Source organism: Myotis myotis, unplaced genomic scaffold (genome assembly GCF_014108235.1).
Source record: "Myotis myotis isolate mMyoMyo1 unplaced genomic scaffold, mMyoMyo1.p scaffold_m19_p_5, whole genome shotgun sequence".
NCBI classification, from domain to species: Eukaryota; Metazoa; Chordata; class Mammalia; order Chiroptera; family Vespertilionidae; genus Myotis; species Myotis myotis.
Window position 1 is genome coordinate 107,674,473 of NW_023416357.1, and position 27,641 is coordinate 107,702,113.

At 50.0% G+C, this 27,641-nt stretch overlaps 1 protein-coding gene and 1 pseudogene across 6 annotated transcripts in view; one reads left to right on the forward strand and one right to left on the reverse strand.

Annotated features, from left to right (window-relative positions):
- Nucleotides 1–1,221: 1,221 nt before the first annotated feature.
- GGA2 (golgi associated, gamma adaptin ear containing, ARF binding protein 2) overlaps nt 1,222–27,641 on the forward strand; it is a 37,189-nt gene continuing 10,769 nt past the window's right edge. For all 6 annotated transcript variants that reach the window (XR_004967570.1, XM_036309499.1, XM_036309500.1 and 3 more), the window contains exons 1-11: nt 1,222–1,364; nt 10,949–11,033; nt 11,795–11,870; nt 12,944–13,042; nt 14,893–15,016; nt 15,968–16,071; nt 18,286–18,366; nt 18,864–19,001; nt 22,320–22,401; nt 26,610–26,735; nt 27,468–27,587. Coding sequence is in view for 5 of the 6 variants with exons in the window: in XM_036309499.1 (XP_036165392.1) it covers nt 1,259–1,364; nt 10,949–11,033; nt 11,795–11,870; nt 12,944–13,042; nt 14,893–15,016; nt 15,968–16,071; nt 18,286–18,366; nt 18,864–19,001; nt 22,320–22,401; nt 26,610–26,735; nt 27,468–27,587 (1,141 nt within the window). In the remaining variant the exon portion in view is untranslated. The remainder of the gene's footprint in view (nt 1,365–10,948; nt 11,034–11,794; nt 11,871–12,943; nt 13,043–14,892; nt 15,017–15,967; nt 16,072–18,285; nt 18,367–18,863; nt 19,002–22,319; nt 22,402–26,609; nt 26,736–27,467; nt 27,588–27,641) is intronic.
- LOC118656316 lies at nt 16,442–16,884 on the reverse strand (annotated as a pseudogene).

Sequence of the window (27,641 nt, forward strand, 5' to 3'; positions counted from 1 at the left end):
TATCTTGGGTGTTTTCACTATGTATCTTTGCTACGCAACACCGCTGTACATGTTTACATCCGGTTTTAGAATTGCATTATTGATCATGAGTAACGTGAGTAATAATATTACTTGAGTGATGCCCAATTCTGGCCTTTGCGAGAGACAAATATTTGAATTACGCAATTTTTTGTCTCTGTCGATGCGTGTCACCCAAAATGAGTTCGAGTGTCACCTCTGACACGCGTGTCTTAGGTTTGCCATCCCTGGTCTAGACAGCATGCCATTCCACTCCCCACCTTTCCCCACCTCAGAGAGATGTCCTACAACTTCTCAGTTGTAGTAACTGTCAACCAGGCAAACAATTCTTGCCTAGAGACACACAAATTAATTCTGTCTGCAGGATGAACAACTCTCACAGCTGGTAGAAAAGCTGTTTTGTGCCCACCTGAGCATCTGGTGCAGCATTCCTTTCCTCAGTATAAATCTGCCCCTTTGGCCCTAACCGGGTGGCTCAGTGGATAGAGTGTTGGCCTGCGGACTGAAGGATCCTGGGTTCAATTCCGGTCAAGGGCATGTACCTTGGTTGCGGGACCAGTCCCCAGTGGGGGTTGTGCTGGAGGCAAATGATCGGTGTTTCTAACTCTCTATCTCTCTCCCTTCCTCTCTGTAAAAATCAATAAAACATATTTTTTAAAAAATCTGCCCCTTTGTCTGACTTCTCTTTTGAATGGATTATAACATCTTGGTTCCTGCAGTTCATTAAAGTTAAAAAAATATTTAACATGTGCTCATGTCCTAATGTATAAGAACCATGACTTTTCTGGGGGGGCGGTAGTTATCCTTTAACAAAATAAGCAAGTAAACAACTAGCACGTTGCTAGGGTAAGATGTTATGGAGGAAATAAAGCAGAACAAGGAGGGGAACGGGCATGCCGCTCTGGAGAAGGCGCTCCGGGAAGCCCTCCTGGATAAAAGTGCTGCCAGTGACTCCTTATCTGCCCTCCAGAGGTGCCGGGTGCGTCCGGGCTGGCCTGGCCGGACAGCCTCTGAGGGATGCGAGGGCGCCGGCCGGCAGGGCGGGCTGGACGGGCCACCCGGGCCAGCGGTGGGGGCCTCGGCGAGGCCGCGCCAGGCGGGGCCCGCGGTGGGCGTGTCCGCCCAGGCCCCGCCCCGCCCCGTGACGTAAGGCCCGCGCCTGCCCGTCGGGGTGAGCAGCCAGCCAGGCGGCGGCGGCCGGACGCGGGGTGGCCGCGGGCGCAGCCGCGGTGCGGGGCCCATGGCGGCGGCGGCGGCGGCGGCGGCGGCGGGGACGGCGGGGACGGCGGGCGCCCAGGCGGCCGAGGGGCCCCCGGGGCCGGCGGCGGCGCTGGAGCTGTGGCTCAGTGAGTAGCCGGCGCCCTGGACGCGGCCCAGCGCCGCACGTGAGGCCTGGCTCCCGCTCCCCGGCCTTTCCTCCGGGGCCTGCCGGGCGGGGTCCGCGGGGCTGCGGGCGGAGCCCCGTCTCCAGCCCCGGGCAGGCCTTCGCGGGCCCCTGACGTCCGGCCTGTCTTCCGTGCCGACACGGAAGCCGGTTTCAGCCGTGGTGAACCCGCAGGGGGTTCCCGAGCGGCGGCTCCCTCGCTCACCCCGTTTGGAGGCGGGGACGTGCCCCTGCGCGGCCCCCTGCGCTTCGGGGGCTGGGGGAGGGGGGTCCTGCTGCCGTCTCTCCTGTCACCAGGTCCTCCTCCTGTGCGTGGGGTTCGCAGGGGCCGGACGGCGGGCGGGTAGTGTCGCCTCCCGTGAGCTTGACCCCAGGGTGGGCCGGGGTGACCGTCCCCCCGGGAGAGTGTGCGCCGGGATCGGGCTCTTAGGGGCGGCGCACGGATGCCTCGCACCGGTCCTCGCTCACAAAGACAGTTTTCGGTTGATCCAAGCCTCTAACATCACCTTGTTTATAATGGGCAGAGGGACGCGTTGGTTTGACGTGCGGTAGTAGGAATTTTTGTTTCCCCCCCCCCCCGGGACTGTTTCCGTGGATATAGCATTTGAGTGGGTAATGGAGGCGACATTTCAGACGGAACCACAAGTGCACAGCTGGGGCAGGAGGCGGCCGGAGCATTCTGGGCACTGCCGGGTGCACGGCCAGAGGCCCAGGCTGCAGGGCGTTGGGACAAGCTGTCCCAGGGGCTTGTTGCTGCAGAAGGGAGTTTATCATGTATCCCGAGATGTGGGGTTGAGGGGCAGACGTTGGACTTCGGCCAGAGGGTTTGAGATCAAGGACACCTCTTCAAAGTATCACCTGCCGCCATATGGCCTGAGACTTGGGGGGGGGGGGGGGAGGTGTTTAAGGCTCTTTTGGTGGTGTTTTGGGGCTCAGGTGGGACAGAGGCTTTAGGACGGAGAGTAGAAACAGTTAGCAGGCACAAACCAGCCTGGAGGCATTCGAGTGGAAACAGTTAGCAGGCACAAACCAGCCTGGAGGCATTCGAGTGGAGGCCAGAGACGGGGAGGAATCCGGGCTGGGTCCCAGGTTTCTGGATCCGTAGCTGGTTGGTTCCAGACCGTCACCTGTCGGGAGGAGCTGGTGTAGGAAGGAGGAGACAGTGGGTTGTGATGTTGGCGCAGTGAGAGAGTTCCTCTCTAGGTTAGTTGGTCCGCCCCAGGTCAGGTCAGAGCTGCAGGTCAGCTTGGGACTCTTCAGTTCATTGGCATGAGCTTGTCCAGGGAGGCTGTGAACATGAAGAAGGGCAGAGACTTGCAGAGGGAGCATGGGGAACCTCAACATTTAAGAAGCAGATAGGACCCGGCCAGTGTGGCTCAGTGGTTGAGCGTTGACCTATGAACCAGGAGGTCATGGTTCAATTCCCAGTCAGGGCACATGCTTGGGATGCAGGCTCCATCCCCAGTGCGGGGCGTGCAGGAGGCAGCCCGTCAGTGATTCTCTCTAATCATCGATGTTTCTATCTCTCCCTTCCTCTCTGAAATCAATAAAAATATATTCTAAAAAGAAAGAAAGAAAAAAAAGAGAAGCAGATAGGAAAAGCTGCCTGAAGACAGAAGGAGAAGCAGACATAGGGTGGGCAGGTGGGAGCTGGGAAGTAAAAGGTGAACAGTAGACTTAGGCTGGAGTTGCAGAAAGCTCGAGTGGGCTGGGTGAGAGGACAGCAAGTGCTGGCCCACTGACCGGACCCGTTGACCATCTCGATGACCAGGTGGAAGAGATGAGAGGGAAAGTGCCCAAGGTGGTTCCTCAGCTCCAGCTGTTTTAGGCAGACTAGTCCCAGAGTTGTAGAGCTTTCAGTTTTTCACATAGGGCTGGAACCTGCATTTTTACGTGAAATCTTTTGAGTTTTTAAAAGCCGATAACTATACCCTGGCCAGGTTGCTAAGTTGGTTGGAACCTCGTCCGATTGTGCCAAAGTTGTGGGTTTTATCCCTGGTCAGGGCACATATAAGAATCAACAATGAATGAATAAATAAGTGGAACAAGTCAGTGTTTCTCTCCATCGCTCCCTCTCTTCCTTTCTTCCTTGCGCACTCTCTCACTTTCCTACCCTCCCTCTCCCTCCCTTCCTCTCAAGTCAATAACTAAAACATTAAATAAATAAATAGTAAAAGCTGACAACTACTTCGAAAATGAAGTTCATCTAGTCCAGGCCAGGCAGAATTAATCTGTGGGGAGATGTAGTCTCTGGCTATCAGCACCCCCCGCCCCCCTTTAAAAAATGTTTTTATTGATTTTTAGAGAGAGAGGAAGGGAGAGGCAGAGAGATAGAAACATCAATCATGTGAGAGAAACATCATTAATAGGCTGCCTCCTGCACACCCCCTTCTGGGGATCAAGCCCATAACCCCGGGTATGTGCCCTGACTGGGAATCAAACCAGTGACCTTTTGGTTCCTGGATGGACGCTCAACCACTGAGCCATACCCAGCCGGGCTAAATGGTGTTTGAATGTGAAATGGAGGAGAGACAGTAGCCAGAGGGAATTCGGATGTAAAGGAGGTCTGAAAAGGAGGTGGGCATCACTGAGCCCCTCTCTACTTGATGCTGCTTTGGGGGAACTCTCCCTCCTGAATTCAAGGTCCCACATTCAAGCCATTGCAGAGGGGCTTAAAGGTGCTAAAGGTCAGAGCTAGAGCAGAAAGGGGGACACAGAGCACGGGCACCTTTTGTTTTTCTGAATGTCTGGGAAGGAGATAAAGATGATTGCACATGCAAGTAAGTTTGTCAGTAACACCCCGTAACCCACACTCCCACCCCCCCAAAAAAGTGTTAGGCGCTGATGGGGTGTGAGGAAGGTGGGGATGTCTGGGAATGGCTGGTAAGAGAAACAGAAGGGAGCCCACCTGGACACTTGGGGACACGGTTTCTCAATTTCAGTGCTGTTGACATTTTGGACCTTATAATTCTGTGTTGTGCGGTCCTGTCCTGTGCATATAGCTGGTTAGTGGAATCCCTGGCCTCTACCCACTAGATACCAATAGCACACACCCTTTTCCCAGTTGATCAAAAATGTCTCCAGACATTGCCCGATGTCCCTTGGCGGGGAGAGGCAGGATCACCTGTTGCCTCCCGACCTCCACCCAGTAGGAGCAGAGAAGGTGAACTAGAGTTAAACCAGAGTTGTGGGAGGCTGGGCTGGGGCACTGAGGGGGTGCAGTGGGAGGATGAGGGTGGGGAGGTTGCAAAGGCCAGGGCAGCAGGCTGGACGGAGAAGGAAGTCACTTAGGTTGCTGAGGACTGCTGAGCTCGGCTCATTGACAGACCTTCCTCATCAAGCAGGGCAGCTGAGTTTCCAAGAGGGGACTAGAGTCAAAACAGGTGCCTTTTAGGGTCATAGGCATCAAAGGAATCAATACCTGTGAACACTTGGAGTAGTGCCTGGCACATAGCAATGTTAGCTACTGTTATCATTAGTCTTTCTAGTTGTGAGTGACAGAAAACTAGCTCATATAGGATTCCCAAAAACAGGAGAAAGGCAAACCATTACACCTAGAATAGGGAAGGAGTAGTTCCCCAAAGGGTCATCAGGAAGCTGTTACCAGAAGTTTCACACTTTAAAAATACACACAGCAACTTGTGTCATGCAGGAGTTTCCCCGCGTGGATGATTTTGGTCAGTGTTTCACATGACTGTGTAACTTCTGGATTCCTGTTAATGAAAGCCCCAGACACCCCGATGTATGGGTGTACTGTGGCTTGGCTAACCAGTCCCCAGTAGCGGACATCTTAGGTGGTTGCCAGTCTCCTGCTATTGAAAGCAGACCAGGCCCTCTGGGTCTCTGGGATTCGTGTAGCTGGTCGTGCCGCCAGCAGGCAGTAGCTTAAAGCCGGGTGCTCAGTGAGCCCCTTCCAGCTGGACCTCCTCCCAGGGGGTGTGTCCTGTCTTTTCCAGCCCTACTTGTATGCCTCCCTTGGGATTAGGAGTGTCTGGGTTACAATCTATTTATGTCTCGGAGCTTCTCCAGGGCTGAGTTCAATCTCTATCGAGGAGCCCAGCACAGGATACCCTTTAGCATATGCTTGTTGAATGGCTGCTGGGCCGGAGCAGCCAGTGCACCTCCTGCAGATGGCTCCCCTTGCAGTGCAGTGTCTGCTGTGGATGGGTTGAATCCGATGCTCCTTAGGGCTCCCCTATCGTATAACACAGGCTGCTCCAGCCGGCCAGAGGGCCAGAGACATGTCCCTGGCGTTTGGGTGCAGGGGGTGGGAGGTGGTATTTCTTCTGGATTAGTCACTCTAGGATGAGTCATTTCACTCACAATCAGAAGTGTAAGCAGTTTTCTTTCCTCTTTTATTTTAACTTTTTTATTTTTTTTTATTTTAGAGAGAGAGGAAGGGAGAGGAGGGGAGAGAGAAAAACATCGATGTGAGAGAGAAATACTAATCAGCCAATCCCTGCACGCACCCTGGCCAGGAGCCAAACTGGAGGCCCCCACTACACAGGATGATGCTCATCCAACTGAGCCTCACCAAGCCAGGCCTCAACAGTTTTCTTTCTTTCTTTTTTTAAAAAATATTTTTATTGATTTCAGAGAGCAAGGGAGTGGGAGAGAGAGAGAGAAACATCAATGATGAGAGAGAATCCTTGATTGGCTGCCTCCTGCATGCCCCTAACGATCGATCGAGTGTGCAACCCAGGCATGTGCCCTTGACCGGAATCGAATCTGGGACCCTTCAGTCCGTAGGCCTTCGCTCTATCCACTGAGCAAAACTGGCTAGGGCTCAACAGTTTTCTTAATATCTCTTACCAAGTAGTCTACTTGAAATGCCTACACACCTTGCTTTTATTAAGCTAATCTGTGACAGTAGTATTATTTGTCCGCCCAAGTGCCAGTTAAATAAACCGCCTTGGTGCCAGGGGTAGCCGTTCTCAGTGCCCTGATGGGGCAGTGATGGTCCTGAGACACAGGAAAGGGGTTCTGTGAGTTTCTCACTAGCTATGCCCTCTCGGGGATTGGCGTCAGCGAGCCACTCATTAGGGGATTGGCATCAGCAGGTCTGGGCAGTTGCTTTGGCCCAGTTGGACCCAGTTTCTGTGCTGTGGGGGTCATGTTCTTTGGAGCTGCTCTAGGCTTCTGAAATAGCTGGGGTTATGTGTTGGGAGACGCAGTTATTTCAGAACTGGAATAGCCGTCTCCTGGAGTCAGCAGTCTGTCCAGCCACCTGGCCAAACTGCATAGCAAAAGATGACTCATTCATTCGCGTAGTAAATACCTGTGCCAGTGACTGTTTTAGTGCTGGAAGGTGAATGATGTGGACCTTCTTGCCTAGGGAGCTGGTGACTTAGTGGCAAGAAAGGCAAGGAAACGAGTTCTCAGAGATGTCCTGCCTTTATCCAGGAACTGAAGCCTTTACTGTGAAGAACGTGCCAGGAGTCAGGCCGACCTGGGACAGTTATTGTCTCTCCTCTCATAGCTTTGTGGACGGGCGGGCCTCTCCACTAGTAAAGGGTGTCCCAAAATTCACGCAAGAAGTAATTTTGGTAGAAAACACAGGTTTATAATTAAAAATTGTAAATTTTTTATATTTCATAAAGTATACAGTATGTATGGAATAGCATATCGGGTAAATGGCCTCCACGGCTGTGCTGGCACATACGCACTCTTGTTATTGCCTCAGTAGCCGCATTTTCGAAGAAGAATGGTCCGATGATGCCTCCAGCCCAAAATCCACACCAAACAGTGACACGCTGTGGATGCATTTGTTTCTCAACAATCACTTGTGGATTTTCTGAACCCCAAATGCGACAATTTTGTCAACTAACCAAGCCATCAAGATGAAAATGAGCCTCATCGAAATTCAGCCACGTTTATGCAAAACGGTCATGGAAAATTTCAACAAAAGAGTGCGTATGTGCCAGCAAAGCCGTGGAGGCCATTTACCCGATATGCTATTCCGTACATAACCCTATACTGTATACTTTATGAATCAATAAAACATTTACAATTTTTAATTATAAACCTGTGTTTTCTATCAAAATTACTTCTTGCGTGAATTTTGGGACACCCTTTAAAATGGCGAGATAATAGGACCAATTTCACCTGTTCTGAGGCTACAAGGGCAGGAAGGCCTGATTGGAAAACACTCAGCATGGTGTCCGGGCCACAGGCAGCTCTTTAAGCGGCAGCTGTGACTGTTGTTGCAGTTACTGGGGCTATAACGAACCTTGAGTGAGATCTCATGATAAAATAAGAAACACTCACACTTCATAGGTCTTCCCGCTGCCTGGCCTTGGGAAAGGGTTTGGAACGTGACTTAGCCTCACAGAAGCTTCTCCTTTCTCTGGAAAAGCTGGTGCCTGTCTTGTCCTTTGACCTCCTCTGGGAGGCCAGTGAGGGGCTGGGGCCTGCCTGCTGTTCTCATGTGTTGAGTGCCGAATGCCTTTGAGGTGTCAGCCTTGACCTTGTAGTGAACCGAAACCTCAGGAAGCTTAAATGGTGTAGGGTTTTGTTAGATGCTTCACACCCCCTTAATCAGGTTTTCTGAGAATCACTGTGATGACTGGAAAGGTGAGCTGAGGTGTTTTTCCTGGGGTTGTCTTCCATGGACCAGAAGATTTAAGCTAAAGTGTGGAAAATTTATTACAAGCAGATTCAGACTCCTCGAAAGGGAGGGGTCTCAATAATGGGCTTCCCCCCTAAAGCCTTGTAGTCCAGGGGTACACTAGTATATTTGTTAAAAGCCTGCTCTAGTCTATCTGTGTTGTCACCTGATTGATTCCTCAATTCTTCTAGCCCAGCAACAGACCTGAACTGTCCCTGTGTCTATGTGCTCTCTGTCCCTGTGCTGGACTGTCCCTGTGTCTCTGTTCCCTCTCTGTCCCTGTGCTGGACTGTCCCTGTGTCTCTGTTCCCTCTCTGTCCCTGTGCTGGACTCTCCCTGTGTCTGTGTGTTCTTTCTCTGTTCCTATGCTGTACTTTCTCCGGTTTGTACACCTTGATGCAGGCCCTCCCTTGGTTTCCCATGCCTCCCACTTTGAGTCCAGAAACATTTTATTATTTCTGCTTGGTTGGTTCCTATGATTAGCCTGCTCAAACTGCCATGTCTGCCTCTGCCTATGTTCCACCTGCCTTTGTTTTCCCCTGGACCCTGCCCTATCCGCCTGCGTTTCAACTTAACCCTCTCAACTGCTTTAAATAATTTGTTTCATGAGTAATTTATTTTGTACTTATGGCTAAGGCATTGTGCTAAGCTCTGTGGGGAATATATGGCTTCTGGTTTTAAGAATTTTATTCCCTATAGGTGTAATAAGGCAGTTGTACATATTTTTAAGAGGAAAGGCTGAGGCTGTGTATTACAATAATGATAAGATTAGCTATTCTTTATTGATTACTTAATATTTGCTACTGCACTGATCACTTCAGACACTATCTTATTTTTATTTTTTATTAATCCTCACCTGAGAATATTTTTCCATTGATTTTTATAGAGAGTGGAAGGGAGAGGGAGAAACACACAGAGAGAAACATTGATGTGTGAGAGAGACATTAATTGGTTGCCTCCCACATGAGCCCAAACCAGGGCCAGTGTTCGAGCCTGCAACTGAGGTACATGCCCTTGACCTGGTCTGCAGGCCAACACTCTATCCACTGAGCCAAACCAGCTAGGGCTAGATACTATTTTCTTTAAATTCCATGACTATCCCGTGAGAAAGGTACTATTTTTCTAACTTCCCAGAGAGCCCAAGGACATGTATGTAATAAGGGATGGAGTTAACGGGGCAGTGGAATGTGGACCTTCAGAGAGGAAGAGACAGTTTCTGTTTTCTGTGGTGGGAGTAAAAGATCAAGGGCATCTTTTAAAATTTTTAAATATTTTTTTTATTGATTTCAGAGAGGAAGGGAGAGTAAGAGAGAGACAGAAACATCCATGATGAGAGAGAATCATTGATAGGCTGCCTCCTGCATGCCCCCTGCTAGGGATTGAGTCCGCAACCCAGGCATGTGTCCTTGCCGGGAGTTGAACTGTGACCTGGTTCATAGTCAACACTCAACCATTCAGCCACACCGGCTGGGCTTTCATATAGATCAAGGGCATGTTTATGAAGAAGGGGCATTTGAATTGGGACCAGAAAAGTGGATAGGATTTTGAGAGGTGGAACCTCAGAGCTTTGACGAGGAAAAAGGTGAGGAGTATATGGATATTGGTAATCGATTCCTTCGCTTTCCTTGGTCACCTTTTTCACTTAGAGTGGAAGCCGTGGGTGGGAAGATAGGTGATTACCTGTCCTTTGAGTCTCACCGTTGAGCTGGGTAGACACATGACTTCCACATGACATGAATGTGCCTGCAGTCAGGCAGAGGTAAACTCTAGTCAGCCGCTGAGTCTTGAGTAATCAGGAGGGAGGAGAATTAGTAGGGGCTGGAATAGTAGGGGAGGAGGTTTCAGGGAGGAGATGGAAATTCAGATGGTTTTAGAACATCCGAATACATCAGAAATCTGACCCTGAGAATTAGTCTGTTTGCAGGGTTTGAAAGAGCTTCTCTGTCAGGACCAGTAAGCTATGCATTGGAGAGGCTGGTTGGCCTTGATGGGCCAGACAGTGGGGAGAGGGGGGTGTTGGGAAGCTAGTCTCAGCGACTCCTTTTGTGAGAGAATGTGACCTGGCTCAGTCTGGGGATGGGGACACGTGGGTGGGTGTCCTTGGGCTGCAGCACAGGTTTTCTCGAGGGAGGAGAGGAAGAAGCTGCTACCATCAGCACCAGGAAGGATGCATACAAACGGGTGTTCCAGGGAGGTCGGGAATTACCCCTCCCTCAGTGGACTGTGGTCTCATGTCAGGCTTCTGATAATGCCCCGCTCCACGTAGCTCCTGCCTCTGGCTCTGCCCTGATGCCTTCACTGTTCAGTGTCCTCAGATTTCACCCAAGTATGAGTATTCAGGTGGGGAACCCTGGTATGATTGGATCTGGGTCCCTGGGAATGTGTGTGATAGTGAAAAGGGACAGCATTATGAGGAGGGAAGGCGAGGAGATATCTTCAGGTCAGATTGACAAGCTGCCAACACACGGAGAAGCTTCTTACATAGGATGGTCAGGGAGGACTTCAATAAGCCGAGGCTTAGCTTTTGAGGAGATGGTGAGATGACCAAGTGGAGCCACCTAGAGCCTCAGTGTATTCTGTCCTCCTGTCACAAAGCTAAGAAACTTACAAATAGCCTCCAGGTGCTGGCCCCTGCCACCCTCATGGCAAGGGAGTCCTGCTCCCTGCACTGGCAATGGAGCCCCTTTCAGGGCTATAGCTTGACAACTAATGTGCTTGTTCATTCAGTCAGCAAATGTTCACTGAGGCCGTGTCATGTGCCAGCCACTGCTTGTGGTGGGGACAGCACAGGGATGGGCCTGTCTCGGCTGTCGCCTAGAGGTCTGATCCCCTAGAGGTGTGATGTCATAGCTCTTGGCTGTCATATTTATTTTAGGGGAAGAGGTGTACGTTTCTTTTTATTATGCTTTCTGTAATTTTATCTTTTATTTACTTGACAGATAAAGCCACAGACCCCAGCATGCCAGAACAGGATTGGTCAGCTATCCAGAACTTCTGTGACCAGGTGAACACTGATCCCAATGGGTAAGGTGACCTTCACGCTGGACCACGGGGTCCTTGGATTAAGTGCATGCCGTTGGTCTTGGGGCTATTTTAATAGCCTTTCTTTCTTTTTCCCCTCCACAGTCTACTGAGAACATCATTTTTTTTTAGAGATAGCAAATTCATGTGGTTTTTTAAAAACAAACAAACGAATAGTCAGTTTGTAACTGGCAATTATTTTTAAAATAGCATTATGAAGTAGTCATACTCAGGAGAACTGGATGCTACATACGGGTAGAAGGTAGCAGCGTGAAAGAGCTCATGTGCTCTCCATAATTTAAATGTAACCTTTCTTTAGAAGAGGCAAGAAAAGGGCAAGATTGTGTTGAATTTTTTTTCCAAAGCATCTGGACAGGAACTGAAGAATCAGATGTTTATTCTGCATATTGCTGACTATGCAGAATTTGGAAATGGGCTAAAAGTTTGATCGCAATGTCTACTCTAGTGTTTATCAGACAACAAACAGGGTCTATGTTGCTCATGACCTGGCTACCCGTAGGCCTGGTCCTGACTGCTCTGCTCGGAGCTTTGGGGTGCATGAGTTGGGGAGGGTGGTGTGTCTGGACAGCAGTAGTTGTGGGAAGGGAAGGTGGGGTTGGCCTCCTTCAGAGGCTTGTGCATGGGCCGTGTGCCAGTCACATTCCACCTCTGTTGTGGGACCAAACTCCTGGAGGGAGGAGACTTCATGGAGCGCACTTGCCAGACTGTCCGCCCAGAGCCCAGGTGTCTTTGTTTTCCCGTAGCCCAACCCATGCGCCCTGGCTGCTGGCTCATAAGATCCAGTCTCCACAAGAGAAAGAAGCTCTTTATGCCTTAACGGTAAGCTTGGCCCTTAGCCTCCGTTCTCCTGTCCTGAGCCAGAGGGAGCTGGGCCCCAGCCCCATTTTGGAGTGGTGGGGAGCCTGAGAGGTTCACCTTCGCTGGCCACGGAGGCTGGGCTCTGGTCGCCCGTCCTACGTCTGCTTCTAGAGAGCAGCGCCGAGCTTGCTTTGGGAGAAGGAAAGAAAGGTTTTATTTCCTTAGCTCTTCATAGACCAGGGCTGGTAAGTTAAGTGCCCACAGGGCCAGACTGGTGACGTAGTGAGTGAGCCACTGGGTGAGGACCAAAATCCTGGAGAGCGCTTGTCCAGCCAGGGAAGGATGGCTGCAGTGTGGCACCAGCTGGTATTGCCAGCCATGAGTTTGGGCCCGTTGTTGTTAGAATTTCTTGTCTTTAAAGAGAAACCGGAAGTCCAGATTTTTGTATGAATTCTCTGAATTAAAAAATATATATTTCATTGATTTTTTTAGAGAGAGAGGAAGGGAGAGGGATAGAGATAGAATCATTGATGAGAGAAACATCATCAGTCAGCTGCCGCCTGCACACCTGTGGGGATTGAGCCTGGGCATGTGCCCTGACTGGTGGCCTCTTGGTTCCTGGTTTGATGTTCAACTGCTGAGCTATGCCAGCCAGGCGTGAATTCTCTGAATTTTTTTTATGTTGGTGACTAACCTGACATGTTTAACTGTAGTGTGGACCAAAGAAAATGTGTGTAGGCCCCACTTGCATGCCAGCAGGGGACATGTGGCTCAGCAATTCATGGGCCTTACATACTGGATGTGGCCTCTGAGCTGGAGGGAGTCACCTGCCCAAAGGATCTCCTTAAAGGTGGGGTGACTTCAGAGTACACACACCACTGAGCTGTTTTCTGGGCACAAACATGTTAGATATAGCAAGATCAAATAGGTGCTTTTTTAAAAAAATTTGAAAATGTTACCCTTTCCCCCAAACTTCAGTGTCCTCATTGTCCCGAGTTAAAACTAGCTCTGGTTCCAGCAAGTGCTCATCAGATTTCAGGCGAGCCTGGAGCCAGAGGTTTTCCCATTCTCATGGGAATCCCGTGTCTGTGCAGGTGCTGGAGACGTGTGTGAACCACTGTGGAGAGAAGTTCCACAACGAGGTGGCCAAGTTCCGCTTCCTGAATGAGCTGATCAAAGTGCTGTCCCCAAAGGTGAGTGCCATGGTCTTGGCCCTGCTTACTGTACTGCACCTGGCCCAGCCTTCAAACTCTTGCCCCCTCCTGTGTACGGCCTGTCTCAGGTTTGTGAAGGAGCTGAGAGAGGAGGCCCTAGATGGCAAAGCTCTCTTCTCCAAGGACTAGGATGACTTTGCTGATCCCTGCCCTCCATTGTTAGCATCTTTAAATTATTCTCCCTTTAAAAATGGCCTTTTGGCCCAGCCTGAGGGGCTCAGTTGGTTGAGTGTTATCATGTGCACTGAAAGGTTGCCAGTCTGATTCTTGGTCAGGACACATAGGTTGCAGGTTTGGTCTAGATTGGGGAAGGCAACCAATTAATGTTTCTCTCTCTTCCTCTTCCTTCTTCTCTTTCTAAAATCAATAAAAATCCTATGTAATAAAAGGCTAATATGCAAATCAGCCGAACAGCGGAACGACCGGTCGCTATGATGCACACTGACCACCAGGGGGCAGACGCTTAACGCAGGAACTGCCTCCCTGGTGGTCAATTCACTCCCACAGGGGGAGCACCACTCAGCCAGAAGCTGGGCTCATGGCTGGCGAGCGCAGCTGCGGTGGTGGGAGCCTCTCGCGCCTCTGCGGCAGCGCTGACAATGTCTGACTACCAGCTTAGGCCCGCTCCCCGTGGGCTCCCAGACTGTACCCCCCCCAAGTGCATAAATTTCATGCACTGGGCCTCTAGAGAGAGTGTGTGTGTGTGTGTGTGTGTGTGTGTGTGTGTGTGTTGCCCAATGGCCTTGTGGATGGGTGGCCTAGATGGGGAGCACAGGTTTCCTGGTAGACAGCAAGGGATGCTAGATGTGGCTTTAAGTTTCATACCACTTCTTGCCTTGTCCTCTGCACCTTTCCCCCTGGCACCTGTCTCAGCTCTGCATTCTCAGGTAACTGACACAGATGGAGCCTTTCTTTGCTGCTTTCCAGCAACACTTCTCTGATACCAACTGTGTGTCCTGCAGTTTAATTCAGTTCAGTTCTGACACTACCCAGAGTTAGTGCAGAACCTACGTGATCAGGACTTCATGATACTTAGATGATGCCTAATTTAGACACCAGCCATGAGTCTGTTCTTCTGCCTGACCAACTACAGAGTTGGACTTCCCAGACCACCTCCACAAGGTTCCATATTCACTACAGGAAAGCACTGTACTTACTGTGGTTATAAAGGAGACAAATGGAGGGGATACATGGCCAGGGTCTTGGGGGGGGGAGGAGCAAGAGCTTGTGTGCCTTTTCTTATGGCGCCCAGCCCACCACCCTTCAGCACATCAATGTGTTCAGTCAGGGAGCTTGGTGGGCCTTGTTTCAGCTTTACCCAGAGTTCTCGTATGAAGGCACAATGGATTAAATTATTGGCTGGGTGATTGGACTCACTCTCCAGCCCCTCTCCCCTCTTGGGGTCAAATGAGGCTGAAAGTTCCAACCCTCTGGTCACATGGTTGGCCTTGTGGCATAGTCAGCCCCTCCCTTGAAATGAATTCCCACCCTGAGGTTAGCGTAAACTCAGGTCTGGTCCAAGGGGGCTCGTTGTGAGTAACAAAGATTCCTATCACTCAAAAACTTCCAAGGGTTTTTGAAACTCTGTGCCAGAACTGGAGACAAAGACCAAACATATTCTTTATTATTCCTCACCTGCCCCAGTCAAACAATGCGTGTCTCCAGTGGCTCTAACCCAGGCCAATATATGGTGGGTTTTAATTTTAGCTCCTTGTCCCAGGTGATTTGACTTCTGGCTGAGCTTCAGCTCTCAACCTGGGGCAGTTATCTGCTCCGGCATTAGCAGCATCTCCGCCAGCTCTGTAATTCTCCTTCCTGATTGCTTTCAGTACCTAGGGTCCTGGACCACAGAAAAGGTTAAAGGAAGAGTCATTGAAATCCTCTTCAGCTGGACAGTCTGGTTTCCAGAAGACATTAAGATCCGAGATGCTTATCAGATGCTGAAGAAACAAGGTCTGATTTCCATTATTTGCGCTGTGTTCCCTTTTTCACAGCACTTGTTCCTTTTTGCTGTTTTGAGTGCTTTGTGCTTTGTGGGTGAAAGCTGGACAGTGGAAACCGAGACCAGTAATTTTCACTGTCTAGCAGTGGGCAAACCTCTCCTGCTGGTGGCAGGAGCTAGCTGGTTTGAGATTGTTGTTGCTGGGGTTGTCCTCACTGTAGCAGACTTCAGCTTCCTCCAGGGTTAGCTTGTGGTGAGGGTATGGGCTGGTTTGCTAGAGCTTTTCTCAGTGTCTGCTGCTCTTAGCTGAGGTCGTCCTCAGTGCCTCAGAGACGGTCTTGCGCCCTTGCCTTTCCTGGCAGGAGGTAGACCATTGTTGCTTGTTAGTGTCGTCATCTCTGCTCTGACTAGGCCTCAGTCTGAGACAGGCATTGTGTCCCTGGTCTCGGAGATAGAGACCCCGACACTGACACCCGGGGAGGAGGACAGCCTGTTACCCCGAGCTTCTGTATTCTCTGTGAGTTTGTATGCTGTGTCCTGTGTGGCACTGGGAATCCATCCTCCCGTACCCTGGGCTCTGCAGAGGAAGGACCTGGGTTTGGGATGGACTATTTTCCCGTCACATGCACTCAATGACTTTAGGAGTGTCAGGGATCCTGCTGTAGCTTTTGGGCCCTGGGAGGTATGTACCTGAATAAAATGATCAGTATTTTTATAGCATAGACTCTGTAAGCTGCTAACCATAGGCTCTGGTTCTGCTCTGACTTGGTTGGCCCTGATGTCTTGGTGCTGGTTCCTTCGGTTCTCTGGAGGGAGGATGCAGATTATACCCTGGATGTATCTTTGAAGGCCGTTGACGATGTTGCCTGTCTGGGCATCAGGAACCGGGGTTTATATGGGATCCTGATGAAGTCAGTGGGTACCCGTATCAGTATCTTCACTTCATGAATTGCATGTTTCAGGAATCATAAAGCAAGACCCTAAACTACCAGTGGATAAAATCTTGCCCCCACCTTCTCCCTGGCCCAGGAGCTCCATCTTTGATGCTGATGAAGAAAAGTCAAAGGTAAGGAGCTCTTCTCTGACCTTGGTGGCCTACCTGGAATCTGATTAGACCCCTTCTTGTAGTGGCTCCCTTCAAATGTCCCCTGAAATGTCTTCTGAGCCCTGAACCAAAGTGTGGGAGAACATGGCAAGGTTCTGCTCTGACTTGGTCGGCCCTGATGTGAGTTCTCTCTGGAGCAGGTTTTTACGAGTGAGGTAGCATAAGGGTTGGGTGTTTTCTGTGGTGCAGATGGTCAGTCATATGGAAATAACCCGTCGTATGTTGACTTAGGTCTTTTTAGTGCCAGTAAGCCTGCCATTTTCCTCCCCTGCCCCCCCCCCCCTTTTTTTTAAACTTGTGGACATTTTAATGAACTTCCTTCCATGTAGCTTCAAGCCACCAGGACACAGGCCCCACCAACACCCTTCATCTTCTCCTCAGCTCTTCTGCTGAAGAACTGGGCCTTCACGATGACAGGCTGCTTTGGAGCTTTCCCTTCCCCAGAACTTTGTAGTAGCCGATCGCACCACATCAGTGAAGGAGCAGCTCCAGTCTTGCTCTTGACAGCATTTCCCTGTGTCTGCTCACTGACCAGGGCCCACAGTTTATCGAGGCTGACAGTTGGGCAGAAGCTCTGGTTCCCCTTTAAGTTGTAATGTCTCATACCCACTTTCCCAAAGTAGCCTGGGTGATATTTGTCGAAGTTGATCCTGTGACGATGCAAGCTGCCAGCATTACCTCGGCCCCCCTGTGCTTCCTGTGCTTGCCAATGCGGCCGTGGCCGTGGCTCATGTGGCCCCGAAGTTTCCGGGTCTTCTTCAGTCTGGATGGCATGTCGGTGGCCAAGACGCAAAAGACCTACCCATTTTCCTTCTACTGCCTCCAAGAATCTTCAGACATCAGTAAGGGGAAGGAGGTGGTCAAAACCCAGGCCAGGACCCTGGGTTACCCTAGAGCAGTGGTTCCCAGTGGTGGCACATGCCGCACAGGGGGGTAATTTGATTTTTAAGGGGGCAATTCGAGAATGAGTTATTAACAGTGAAATTGTGCACTTCTTATGGTTCTAGGGTCCTCATATGCAGTATATAAATACATATTGTGACATTTATGCATCAGTTCTCTATTACATGTTTTGAAACTTTATTTGCTATTTTTTCATATTACTTCATTTTTTTTTAAACAATTTCTTAGTGATCTCTTCCTCAGTATTTCAACTGTCCTTTCGTTCTTTTATTTTTCTCTTTCTTGGGTGCCATGTTCTTTGGAAGCTTGTTTAGACCAAGATAATGGCCGTTTAGGCTTCCTCCACGTGAATAGGAGTGCACTTAGAATTATATACCACGGGGGAGTATCAGGATTTAAGGGATGCTTAGGTGGGGTGTGGCCAAAAGAAGGTTGGGAACCACTGCCCAGCGCATCAGTGGTGTTGGTGCTTTGGGTCGTTCCTGGTCTTGGTCCCTCACAGGCCCGTAAGTGCAGTACCAGGAGAGCGCCAGGCCATATGTGTGTCTCTCTGGTACCCATGGCCTTCCAGCTGTGCCTTCCTTCCCTGGACCAGATCCTCAGGGGCATGGCATCCTGGAGGCAGACGAGCAGGGCTGCTCTGTGCTCCCTGGCTCCTCTCTGCTGGTGTCTAACACTGCAGAGCGGGGAAGGAGCAAGGGAGGAGTTAGGGCTTGGACTTCTGAGAAAGAAACCCGAGAGAGCTGCTTACACTCTCTGGGCTCAGTAGCCTCATCATTTCTGCCCTCCATCCACCAAAGATTGAGTGACTCCTGTGTGCCAGGTGTTCTGCTGGGCATTGGGAATAAAGCAAACAAGATCGCCAAGGGCTGCCGCATCGTAGAGTCCATGGTCCAGGACAACTCGACACTATTGACCTTTGGGCAAGCTAGTTTTCTTGTTGGGGCTGCCTGTGCACTGTAGGATGTTTACAGCATCCCTGGCCTCCCCCACTAGATCCAGTAGCATCCCCAATTGTGACAACCAGCGTGTCTCCCGACTTTGCCAAGTGTCTTCTGGGGGCTAGCATCCTCCACCCTACCGCCCTGAAACCAGTGGTCTGTGGAGATAGAGGTAGTACTTACATGGCTGCATGATCGCGCAGATTTGCTCAGATAATGCATGTGAAATGTAAAGCTCCTATCAGTGTTAGCTCTTCTATTGCTGATGCCACACACTGGCCATTTGACACCACGGGGAGTAGTTCAGCCTACGCTTCTTGTTCACCTGCAGCTTCTGACAAGGCTTCTGAAGAGCAGCCACCCTGAGGATCTGCAGGCTGCGAATCGGCTGATCAAGAGTTTGGTCAAGGAGGTAGGCGTTTTCCTACCGCATTCTGCAGAACCAGCCTTGGACAGGGCTGCACAGTGTGTGTGTGTGCGCAGCTCTCTGGGGCAGGGATTACCCTACTCTGAGCTGGGGAACAGCCATGGGCTCCCTGAGGTTGCAGGTGGTGACTGGAAGCAGGGGTCATGCTATATGCTTTCTAATTACTTCTGTCCAGGAGCGCAAAGTGTTTCACAGACACCAGTTTTGTCCCAGTGGCAGGTATTGTGTGGAAAGATCCAGTTTGGGAATCTGTTTTTCAGAGAGTTAAGGCTGGTGGTACAAAGTAGTGGCTCGCCAGGCCCCCGCTGCATTGTCTTCCCCAGGAATCCTGGGCTTGGAGGCCTTTCCTCACCGCCGAGCAAGCACTCCCTTTGTCCATTTCAGGACTTGCCTGAGCTCTCCCCCGTGCACTGCCCCTTCCCACCCCTGTTCAGGCTTTATCCAGGCCTTCTGCTTCCTCACTGCCATCCCCTCTCCCACAGGAGCAAGAGAAGTCAGAGAAGGTGTCCAAGAGAGTCAGTGCCGTGGAGGAAGTGCGGAGCCACGTGAAGGTGCTGCAGGAAATGCTGAGCAGGTATCGCAGGCCGGGACAGGCTCCGCCAGACCAGGAGGCCCTGCAGGTACTCTTCTCTGATCGCAAAGAAATAAAGGAAGGGAACAGTTCAGGAGTAGCTAAATGTAACTGACATACTAGAAATTGCACCTCTTTACAGTGTATTTGCTGAGTGTTGATGTGTCCATCTGTGCAGCCATCGTTAAGATCAACAATTCTTTTTTATTTTATTCTCACCAGAGGATATGTTTTTATTGATTTTTTTAGAGAGAGAGAAACATCAGTCGATTGCCTCCTGCACGCACCCTTACCAGGGATCAAACCCATAAACTAGGCTTGTGCCCTGACTGGGAATCGAACCCACAACCGTTTGATACATAGGGCAACACTCCAACTACTTGAGCCACCCAGCTAGGGCACAATGAAGAATTCTTTATAGATTCTGGATATACTCTGCGGGTTGTCTTTTAACTGTCTTGACTGTCGTTTGAAGCAAAAAGTTTTTAATTTTTTTTTAAAGATTTAAAAAAACTGCTTTTTAGAGAGAGGAAGGGAAAGAGAAACATTGATCAATATGAGAGTGAGACATTGATCGACTGCCTCCTGCACGCCTCCTATCAGGGATGGAGCCCACAACCCAGACATGTGCCCTGACCGGGAATCGAACTGTCAGCAACCTTTCAGTGCACAGGACAACACCCAACCAACGGAGCCACGCTGGCCAGGGCAAAAGCTTTTAATTTGGAAGTTCAGTTTGTCTCTGTTTTTCTTTTGTTGATGATGCTCTGGTGTCATACCTAAGACACACCACCACTTGGTGTAGCCAGGCAGGGGATGGTGGGAATGTCTGAGTCAGCCATTCTCAATCTCTCTGGAGCACTGCTTTCTGCTTCCCTCACAGGCTCCCTCCATCACTTTCTGCATTCTGGCTTTTTATACTTCTCTGCATAGGGCAGACCCTTCACATAGTCTACCCGCCCTTCCATTTCACAAAGCTAGCAGAAGCAAACTAGTCTTTCCCAACACCAAATTCCTGAGAGAAAAATCTACTTGGCCAGTGTGGCTCATGTTTCTGCCTGGGTCAATCAGCTGTGACTGGGATTGGGCAGAGTTATAGAGGAAAATGTGCTGGTCTTAGGCTGTGGCGGGAGGGGACTGGACTCAGAAGGGTTGGGGGCTTGAGCCAGGCAGACACTCCAAAGCCGATCTCCCATGGTGAGGTTGTGTGACTGGAGCTGGCCCTGTCCCTTTCACGTGTCAGGCGACCTCCAGGTTCTTGACTTGTGCAGGTGAAGCAAAAGTTTATTAAAGATTAGGACAGTGAGGCAAAGGAAGGGCCCTTAGAGACAGGTTCAGGGATTAGCCTGGGATGAGCTGCTGCTGCCCACTGCTTCCTGGTTGCAAGTCTTGTGGGGACCCTTAGATCTTAGGATAAAGAAAGCAGAAGCACACGCCTAAGGAAAGAGGTGCCTGAGGAAGGAGGTGTGGGGGTGCTCAAACAAGAGCGCAAGCTGGTGTTCTTTGTCTGGAGGTTGTGTCTGTTTTCTACAGGTGGGAGTTACAGGGGAGGGCCCAGGAGAGGGCCAACAGAATGGTCATTGGATTTCCAGGTGTGACAGTTAGTATGCTGATGTATTAAAATGAGCGTATCATGGAGTCTGGGGCCACTTTCCTGGTCCATTTTTCCTCCATCTTGCTTTAGTCTGGATCTAACTGGATCCCTGACTGTGGTGATTTAAACCACCTGCTCTTAGGGCTCTGTGTGGGAGGACAGGGTTTTGTCATTTATCAGCTGGCTGTTAATTGTGCAGTCCCGCTGGCCGTTTGTTCAGCCATTTGTCTCAGTTTCCTCATCGCACGCCAGGGAATTTTCCTAGTATTTACTAACCTGCCTCAGCTGTACCAGAATCCCCCAGGAGGGTTGGCATGTTGGGCTTTGAAGTAGAACAGTTTTGCCCTGGCTGGTGTGGCTTGGTGGGATGTCCATCATCCCATGTACCAAAAGGTCAGAGATTTTATTCCCCGTCAGGCACATGCCCGGGTTTTGGGTTCGATCCCCAGTTGGGGTGTGCAGGTATCAGCCAAATTGATGTTTCTCTATTTCTCCCTCTTCCTTCCCCTCTTGCTCTCAAATCAATAAAAACATACTTTTAAAAAATGCTTTAAAAAAATAGCGCAATTTCCCCCCAGCCAAGATAATAACCAGCTACGGGGTAGGAGAAACGCAGCTGGAAACAAAAGTTCATCTTGATAATGGATAAAGCTGATGTTGGAAAATGTAGCAAGTAAGTACTGGCCAGTGGCTTGCTGATACTGAACCCTAGAACCAGGCAGGTTTACCTGCCACCTAAGATGTTGCTGGCACACCACTGTGCTTCCCACCGGGGGTTCCTTCTGTAACACTTAGAGCAGGTAGGAGCAGATGCAATTGTGGGCTTCCATGGAGGCAGGTCACACTCCAGAGCACAGCTGAAGGAAGGGCTCCTTCTGCTTCCTCTTCCGGACTCGCCTGTTGGATGGGCTATTTCCTCAGCGCCCAGAGAGGGCTGGAGTGTTAGTGGAGCTCCCGTGCAGGGAGGGAGCTTGAGGTGTGCAGAAGCTGTGTGCTCCTCAGCAGTGTGTGGACGGTGAAGTGGTCTGGAGCAGCGGTTGCCAACTGGTGGTCCATGAGGTACAAAAGGTTGGCGACCGCTGGTCTGGAGCACTCTCCCTGCGATGACGGAGGTGAGCTTTCCCACATGGTGTTGGGTGTAGGGTGAGGGGGTGAGGTTTAGTTCTGGAGAACCTGTGGTGGGAATCATGGGAATGTTGCTCTAAAGAGAATACTGGCCCCGACAGCAGTTGGATGGGAAGTCTCCACGGGCTTCCATGGAGGGTCATTCATTGCAAGCTGTTCTTGGGGGAGCAGGGGAAGGGAGCTTAAAGAAGAGTATGTTGTACACTGACATTGTAGTTTCTTTCTGAGCTAAAGTCTTTAAAAAAACATTATTGATGGATTTGGGAGAGAGGAAGGAGGAGAGAGTGAGAAACACCGATTTGTTATTCCACTTATTTACATATTCACTGGTTGATTCTTGTATGTGTCCTGACCGGTGGTGGTGAACCTGCAACCTTGGTGTATTCGGATGACACTAACCAACTGAGCTGCCCGGCCAGGGTTGACCTAAGGTCTTATCACCTTTTTAATTATTATTTAAAAAAATTCTTATACAATTGTAGTTCAGATTGTTTCTGAAACTCTAACTGCCCTGTCACTTCAAACCTGCAGTCATGAATTTGGGGCTGATGGAGGAGAGCTCCTGGGGCCCGGCTCTGCACATGCTTACGCACACCCCGGCCTTCCTGTGGGTCCTGGGTGTGTGGTGAGTGGAGCTCTGTTCCCCAGGTTGTGTATGAGAGGTGTGAGAAGCTGCGGCCCACCCTGTTCCGGCTGGCGAGTGACACTGTGGACGATGACGACGCACTAGGTAACGGCTCTCTTTCTCTCGGCACAGGCAGCAGCCCAGGTGCAGGCAGGCGTGCGCCCTCCTGTTGTGCCTCTGGGGTGCCAGGAACAGGCAGAACGGACTTTCGGGTTTATGGTGATGGGCTCAGGAAGGGCATGACCTGTTTTGACTTAGAACTGATTTCTAGAAGAATCTAGTCTTGAGCAAGAAATCAGCATCTGGTCTGAAAGCATGGAAAGAGGAAATTTACCATGTAGATTGGGTGTGAGGGTGAGAGAAGAAAGAGTAGATAGTGCTGGTGGCCTGAAGAAAGACTGGACGTCCCACAGAGGCCCAGCAGTGGCTGCCAGTGGTCATGTTGGAGGTTCCCCCAAACTGGGTGCCTTCAGGGGCTGGACAGGTAATCTAAGGAGTTAGTTGTAGGGAGAGTGGAGCAATTTTTTTAATCCTCACCCAAGGACATGCTTATTGATTTTAGAGAGAGGGAAAGTGTGTGTGTGTGTTGGGGCGGGGGGAGAAACATCAATATGAGTGAGAAACATCACTCCATTGCCTTCCTACATGTACTCCCCCCGACTGGGGATCGGACCTGCAACCTAGGTATGTGCTCTGACCAGGAATTGAACTGTGCAACCTTTTGATGTACAGGATGGTGCTCCGAACAACTGAGCCACATGGGCTAGGGCAGGAGAATGGAGAATTTTAGTACCTGAACATGGGTATTAAAACATTTTGGGGGGGCGGGGCAATAGGGGGATAAGGACACATATATAATACCTTAATGAATAAAGAAAGAAAGAAAAAAAATCAATCCATTCTGGAAAATAAAAAAAAACCCACAACATTTTGTTTGCCCTGCCAGTGTGGCTCAGTGTTTGAGTGTCGATTCATGAACCAGGAGGTCACGGTTCGATTCCTGGTCAGGGCACATGTCCAGGTTGCAGGCTTGATCCCATGGGGGGAGGGGGTGTGTGCGTAGGAGGTAGCTGATCAGTGATTTTCTCTTATCATTGATGTTTCTATCTCTCTCTCCCTCTCCCTTCCTCTCTGAAATCAATAAAAAATCCAAAACATTTTAGCCCTGGCTGGTTTGGCTCAGTGGATAGAGCATTGGCCTACAGACTGAAAGGTCCTGGGTTAGATTCCGGTCAAGAGCACATGTCTGGGTTGTGGACTCAGTCCTCAGTAGGAGGCATGCAGGAGGCAGCCAGTCAATGATTTTCTCTCATCATTAATGTTTCTATCCCTGACTCCCTTCCTCTCTAAAATCAATAAAAAAAACAAACCCATATTTAAATTTTTTTTTTTTATTGAAACTCTCCAAACACATCAGAAAGGGGAATAGTAGAATAAATCCTATGTACTCTTCTACTGACAATGACCAACTTGTGACCAGTCTTTCCATTTTGTTTCTTCTGTAGCACTCTTTCTCTTCACCCCCCATTCTATTTTGAAGCAAATTCCAAACATTTCAGAGTAATTAAATATCCAGTCAGTGTTCAGAGTTCTCTAGTGTTTCCCTCTTTAAGTACTTGAATAGTTTGTTCTAAACCAGACTCAAAAGAAAAACCATACTTTGAAATTGGTTGAGATATATATATATATTACTTTTAAAAAATATATTTTATTGATTTTTTACAGAGAGGAAGGGAGAGGGATAGACAGAAACATCAATTAGAGAGAAACATCGATCAGCTGCCTTCTGCACACTCCCAACTGGGGATGTGCCCACAACCAAGGTACATGCCCTTGACCGGAATCAAACCTGGGACCTTTCAGTCCGCAGGCCGATGCTCTATCCACCGAGCCAAACCGGTTAGGGCAGCGGTTCTCAATCTGTGGGTCGCGACCCCTTTGGCGGTCGAACGACCCTTTCACAGGGGTTGCCTAAGACCATCCTGCATATCAGATATTTACATTACGATTCATAACAGTAGCAACATTACAGTTATGAAGTAGCAACAAAAATAATTTTATGGTTGGGTCACAACACGAGGAACTGTATTTAAAGGGCCAGAAGATTGAGAACCACTGGGTTAGGGCTATATATATACATATATATTTTAAATATGTTGTTTTCAGAGAGAGAGGAAGGGAGAGGGAGAAAGAGATAAAGACATTGGTGAGAGAGAAGCATGGGTTGGCTGCCTCCTGCACATTCCCTACTGGGGATCAAGCCTGCAACCTGGAATTGATCCGGCGACTCTTGGTGCATGGAATGACACTCAGTCTACTGAGCCCCACTGGCTGGGTAGTTGATATTTCTTGTCTTTTAATGGATAGCCTCCATTCTGTCCTTTTTAAAAATATTTTTTTTTTTTTATTGATTTCAGAGATCAAGGGAGAGGGAGAGAGAGATAGAAACATCAGTGATGAGAGAGAATCATTGATTGGACCCCTACTGACGATCGAGCCCACAACCCAGGCATGTGGCCTTGACCGGAATCAAACCCGGGACCCTTCAGTCTTCTGCAGGCCAGTGCTCTATCCACTGAGCCAAACCAGTAGGGCTGTCCTTATTTTTTTGCGTGAAAAATTTGTCCTTTGATTTGCAGAATTTCTTTTGGTCTCAGTTTTCTGATGGCATCCCTCCTGGTGTTTAGCATGAGTCTCTATTCCTAAGATGCCTTATCAGTGGGATCAGGGGGTTTCATCAGATTGAGGTTCAATTGGGTCGGGCCAGGGGGAGCAAGAATACTTCATAGGTGGTGTTCAAGAGGCCCGCAGTGTCTGGTTGTTGGCAGGAAGCAATGGGGGGTCCCTTCTGGGAGGTAACCTTCTGGCACTTTAGCCTCCATGGCCCCTTGCCCTGTGCTCTCCTGTCTGTCTCTCCTGGGAGCGATTTTTTACACGTAAACCAGACCATGAGAGGCTCATGTAGTTTTTGAAATCTGGGTGTATTTTACACTTTCAGGACATTTTAATTTGGACATTAAGTTTTCATCAGGAATGCTTGATCTATATTTAGATTTAAAAGGGGAGATTCATGTAACAGTTGGTTCCCTACATACCTAAAAGCTTTTTGCTAACTGAATAAAGTACCAAAAAATTCTTTTAGTATTCGCATTCACATTGATAAAACAGCTTTCTGTTTTAATTTTAGATTAATTAAAATAAAGTTTTAGTTCCTTAGTTGATGGAGTCATATTTCAGCAGTTGGCTATCATGTTGGACAGAACAGGCATAGAAAAGTGAAAAAATTTGGTTCCTCCTCTGTCATGAGAATGGAAATGTAGGGGTTCAGGGATTAAGTGACTGGATCTGATAGAGGGGCCTGGTCACATGATCAGGAGAGACAGGGATAACACCCCATCTGGCAGAGCCATGGGACATCTGCCTTGTCGAATGTCTTAAAAAGGACTACAGCCTGGCCGGCATAGCTCAGTGGTTGAGTGTGGACCTATGAACCAGGAGATCACGGTTTGATTCCTGGTTAGGGCACATGCCTGGGTTGCAGGCTTGATCCTACACATCCTCAGTGTGGGGTGTGCAGGAGGCAGCTGATCAATGATTCTCTCTCATCACTGATGTTTCTTTTTTAAAAAACTATATATTTTTACTAGAGGCCCGGTGCACGAAATTTGTGCATTGGCGGGGGCAGGGTCCCCTCAGCCCAGCCTGTGCCCTCTCGCAGTCCGGGAGCCCTTGGGGGATGTCCAACTGCCGGCTTAGGCCTGCTCCCCACGGAGACATCCTTAGGAGAGGCTCCCGCCACACTGCTACGCTCGCCAGCCTTGAGCCCGGCTCAGGGCTTCTGGCTGAGCAGCGCTCCCCTAGGGGAGCACACTAACCACCAGGGGGCAGCTCCTGTGTTGAGTGTCTGCCCCTGGCCGTCAGTGCATGTCATAGTGGCCGGTCATTCCACCGTTCATTTGATTTGCATAGTAGCCTTTTATTATATAGGATTGATTTCAGGGAGGAAGAGAGATTGAAACATCAATGATGAAAGAGAATCATTGATCAGCTGCCTCCTGCACGCCCCCTCCTGGGGATGGAGCCTGCAACCTGGGCATGTGCCCTTGACCAGAATTGAACTTGGAACCCTTCAGTTCATAGGCCAATGCTGTACCCATTGAGTCAAACTGGCTAGGCTCATCACTGATATGGCTATCTCTCTCTCCCTCTCCTCTTTGTCTCTGTAATCAATAAAGAAATATATTTTGGGGAAAAAAAGACTGTGGTTATTGGTAGCCAAACCTGGAGACTCTGATTTTTCTCTCATTCTCCAGCGGAGATTCTCCAGGCAAATGACCTCCTCACCCAGGGGGTTCTGCTGTACAAACAGGTGATGGAGGGCCGTGTCATCTTTGGGAACACAGTGACCAGCACAGCAGGAGACACACCTGACTCCAGAGGTAATGTGCAGAGAGCCTCTCTGTACCTGCTGCTTGGAGCAGCCTCAAATCCCCGGAAAGAGATGATCCTCAGAATATCCTGGGCTATGATGTGGAAATGAGAAAACTCTCCCTCTCCCTTTCCTATGAGAACTGTCGCATGTGCCGTGATGGACTGGCTGGCAGGCTGGACCCCAGCTTTGGCTAGACACAGAAGCAGATGGCTGATTGCGCCCAGGTGTAGACTCCTTTTCTCATGTGTGCTTGCTTATGGGAACTGGAGACCAAAAAATGATCTTGAGTGGTTCCCAATGCCAGCTCGCTGCATCAGAGTCATCTGGACTCTGGTTAAAATGCAAATTCTTAGGTCCCTGGCCTTGGCTTTCTGAGTCAGGGTTGCTTAGGGCTAGGCGAGGGGTGTGCATGTTTATCAAGCCCTGCAGGTGTTTCTGGTTGGCTGTGGTCAGGCACCTCGGAGGGGTTCTGAGCTGGCGAAGCCTGCTGGCTGTGTCCAAGCTGAATGGACCACCAGAGGAGGACTGGCTGCTGGCGGGAAGGCAGTCCTCTGGCTCCTCATTCCAGGCCCCACGCAGGCTCTCTGCCAAGCCCTCCACTTGAGGTGGAAGGTGCTGGGGGTATTGAGGGTGGGATGCTGTGATGTCTTGACTGGGAGGAGGCCCGAGGGAAGCTGGTGGCTTTAAGTGGAGACCTTGCTCTCGCTCTGACTGAAGAGCCTCTCAATCCGTTCTCTAGTCTTGCAGAGTCCAGCAGCCTGCCCGAGGAGCTGCCTGATCGACTTGGAGCTGGACAGTGAGTCTGAGCAGGCTGGGCCTGGGGCACCGTCTCTGCTTCATCAGGACCTGGCAGCCTTAGGTGAGGGGGTGGTTTGGGGAGCAGGCAAGAATGGTCCCGGCTCCCTAGGGAGTG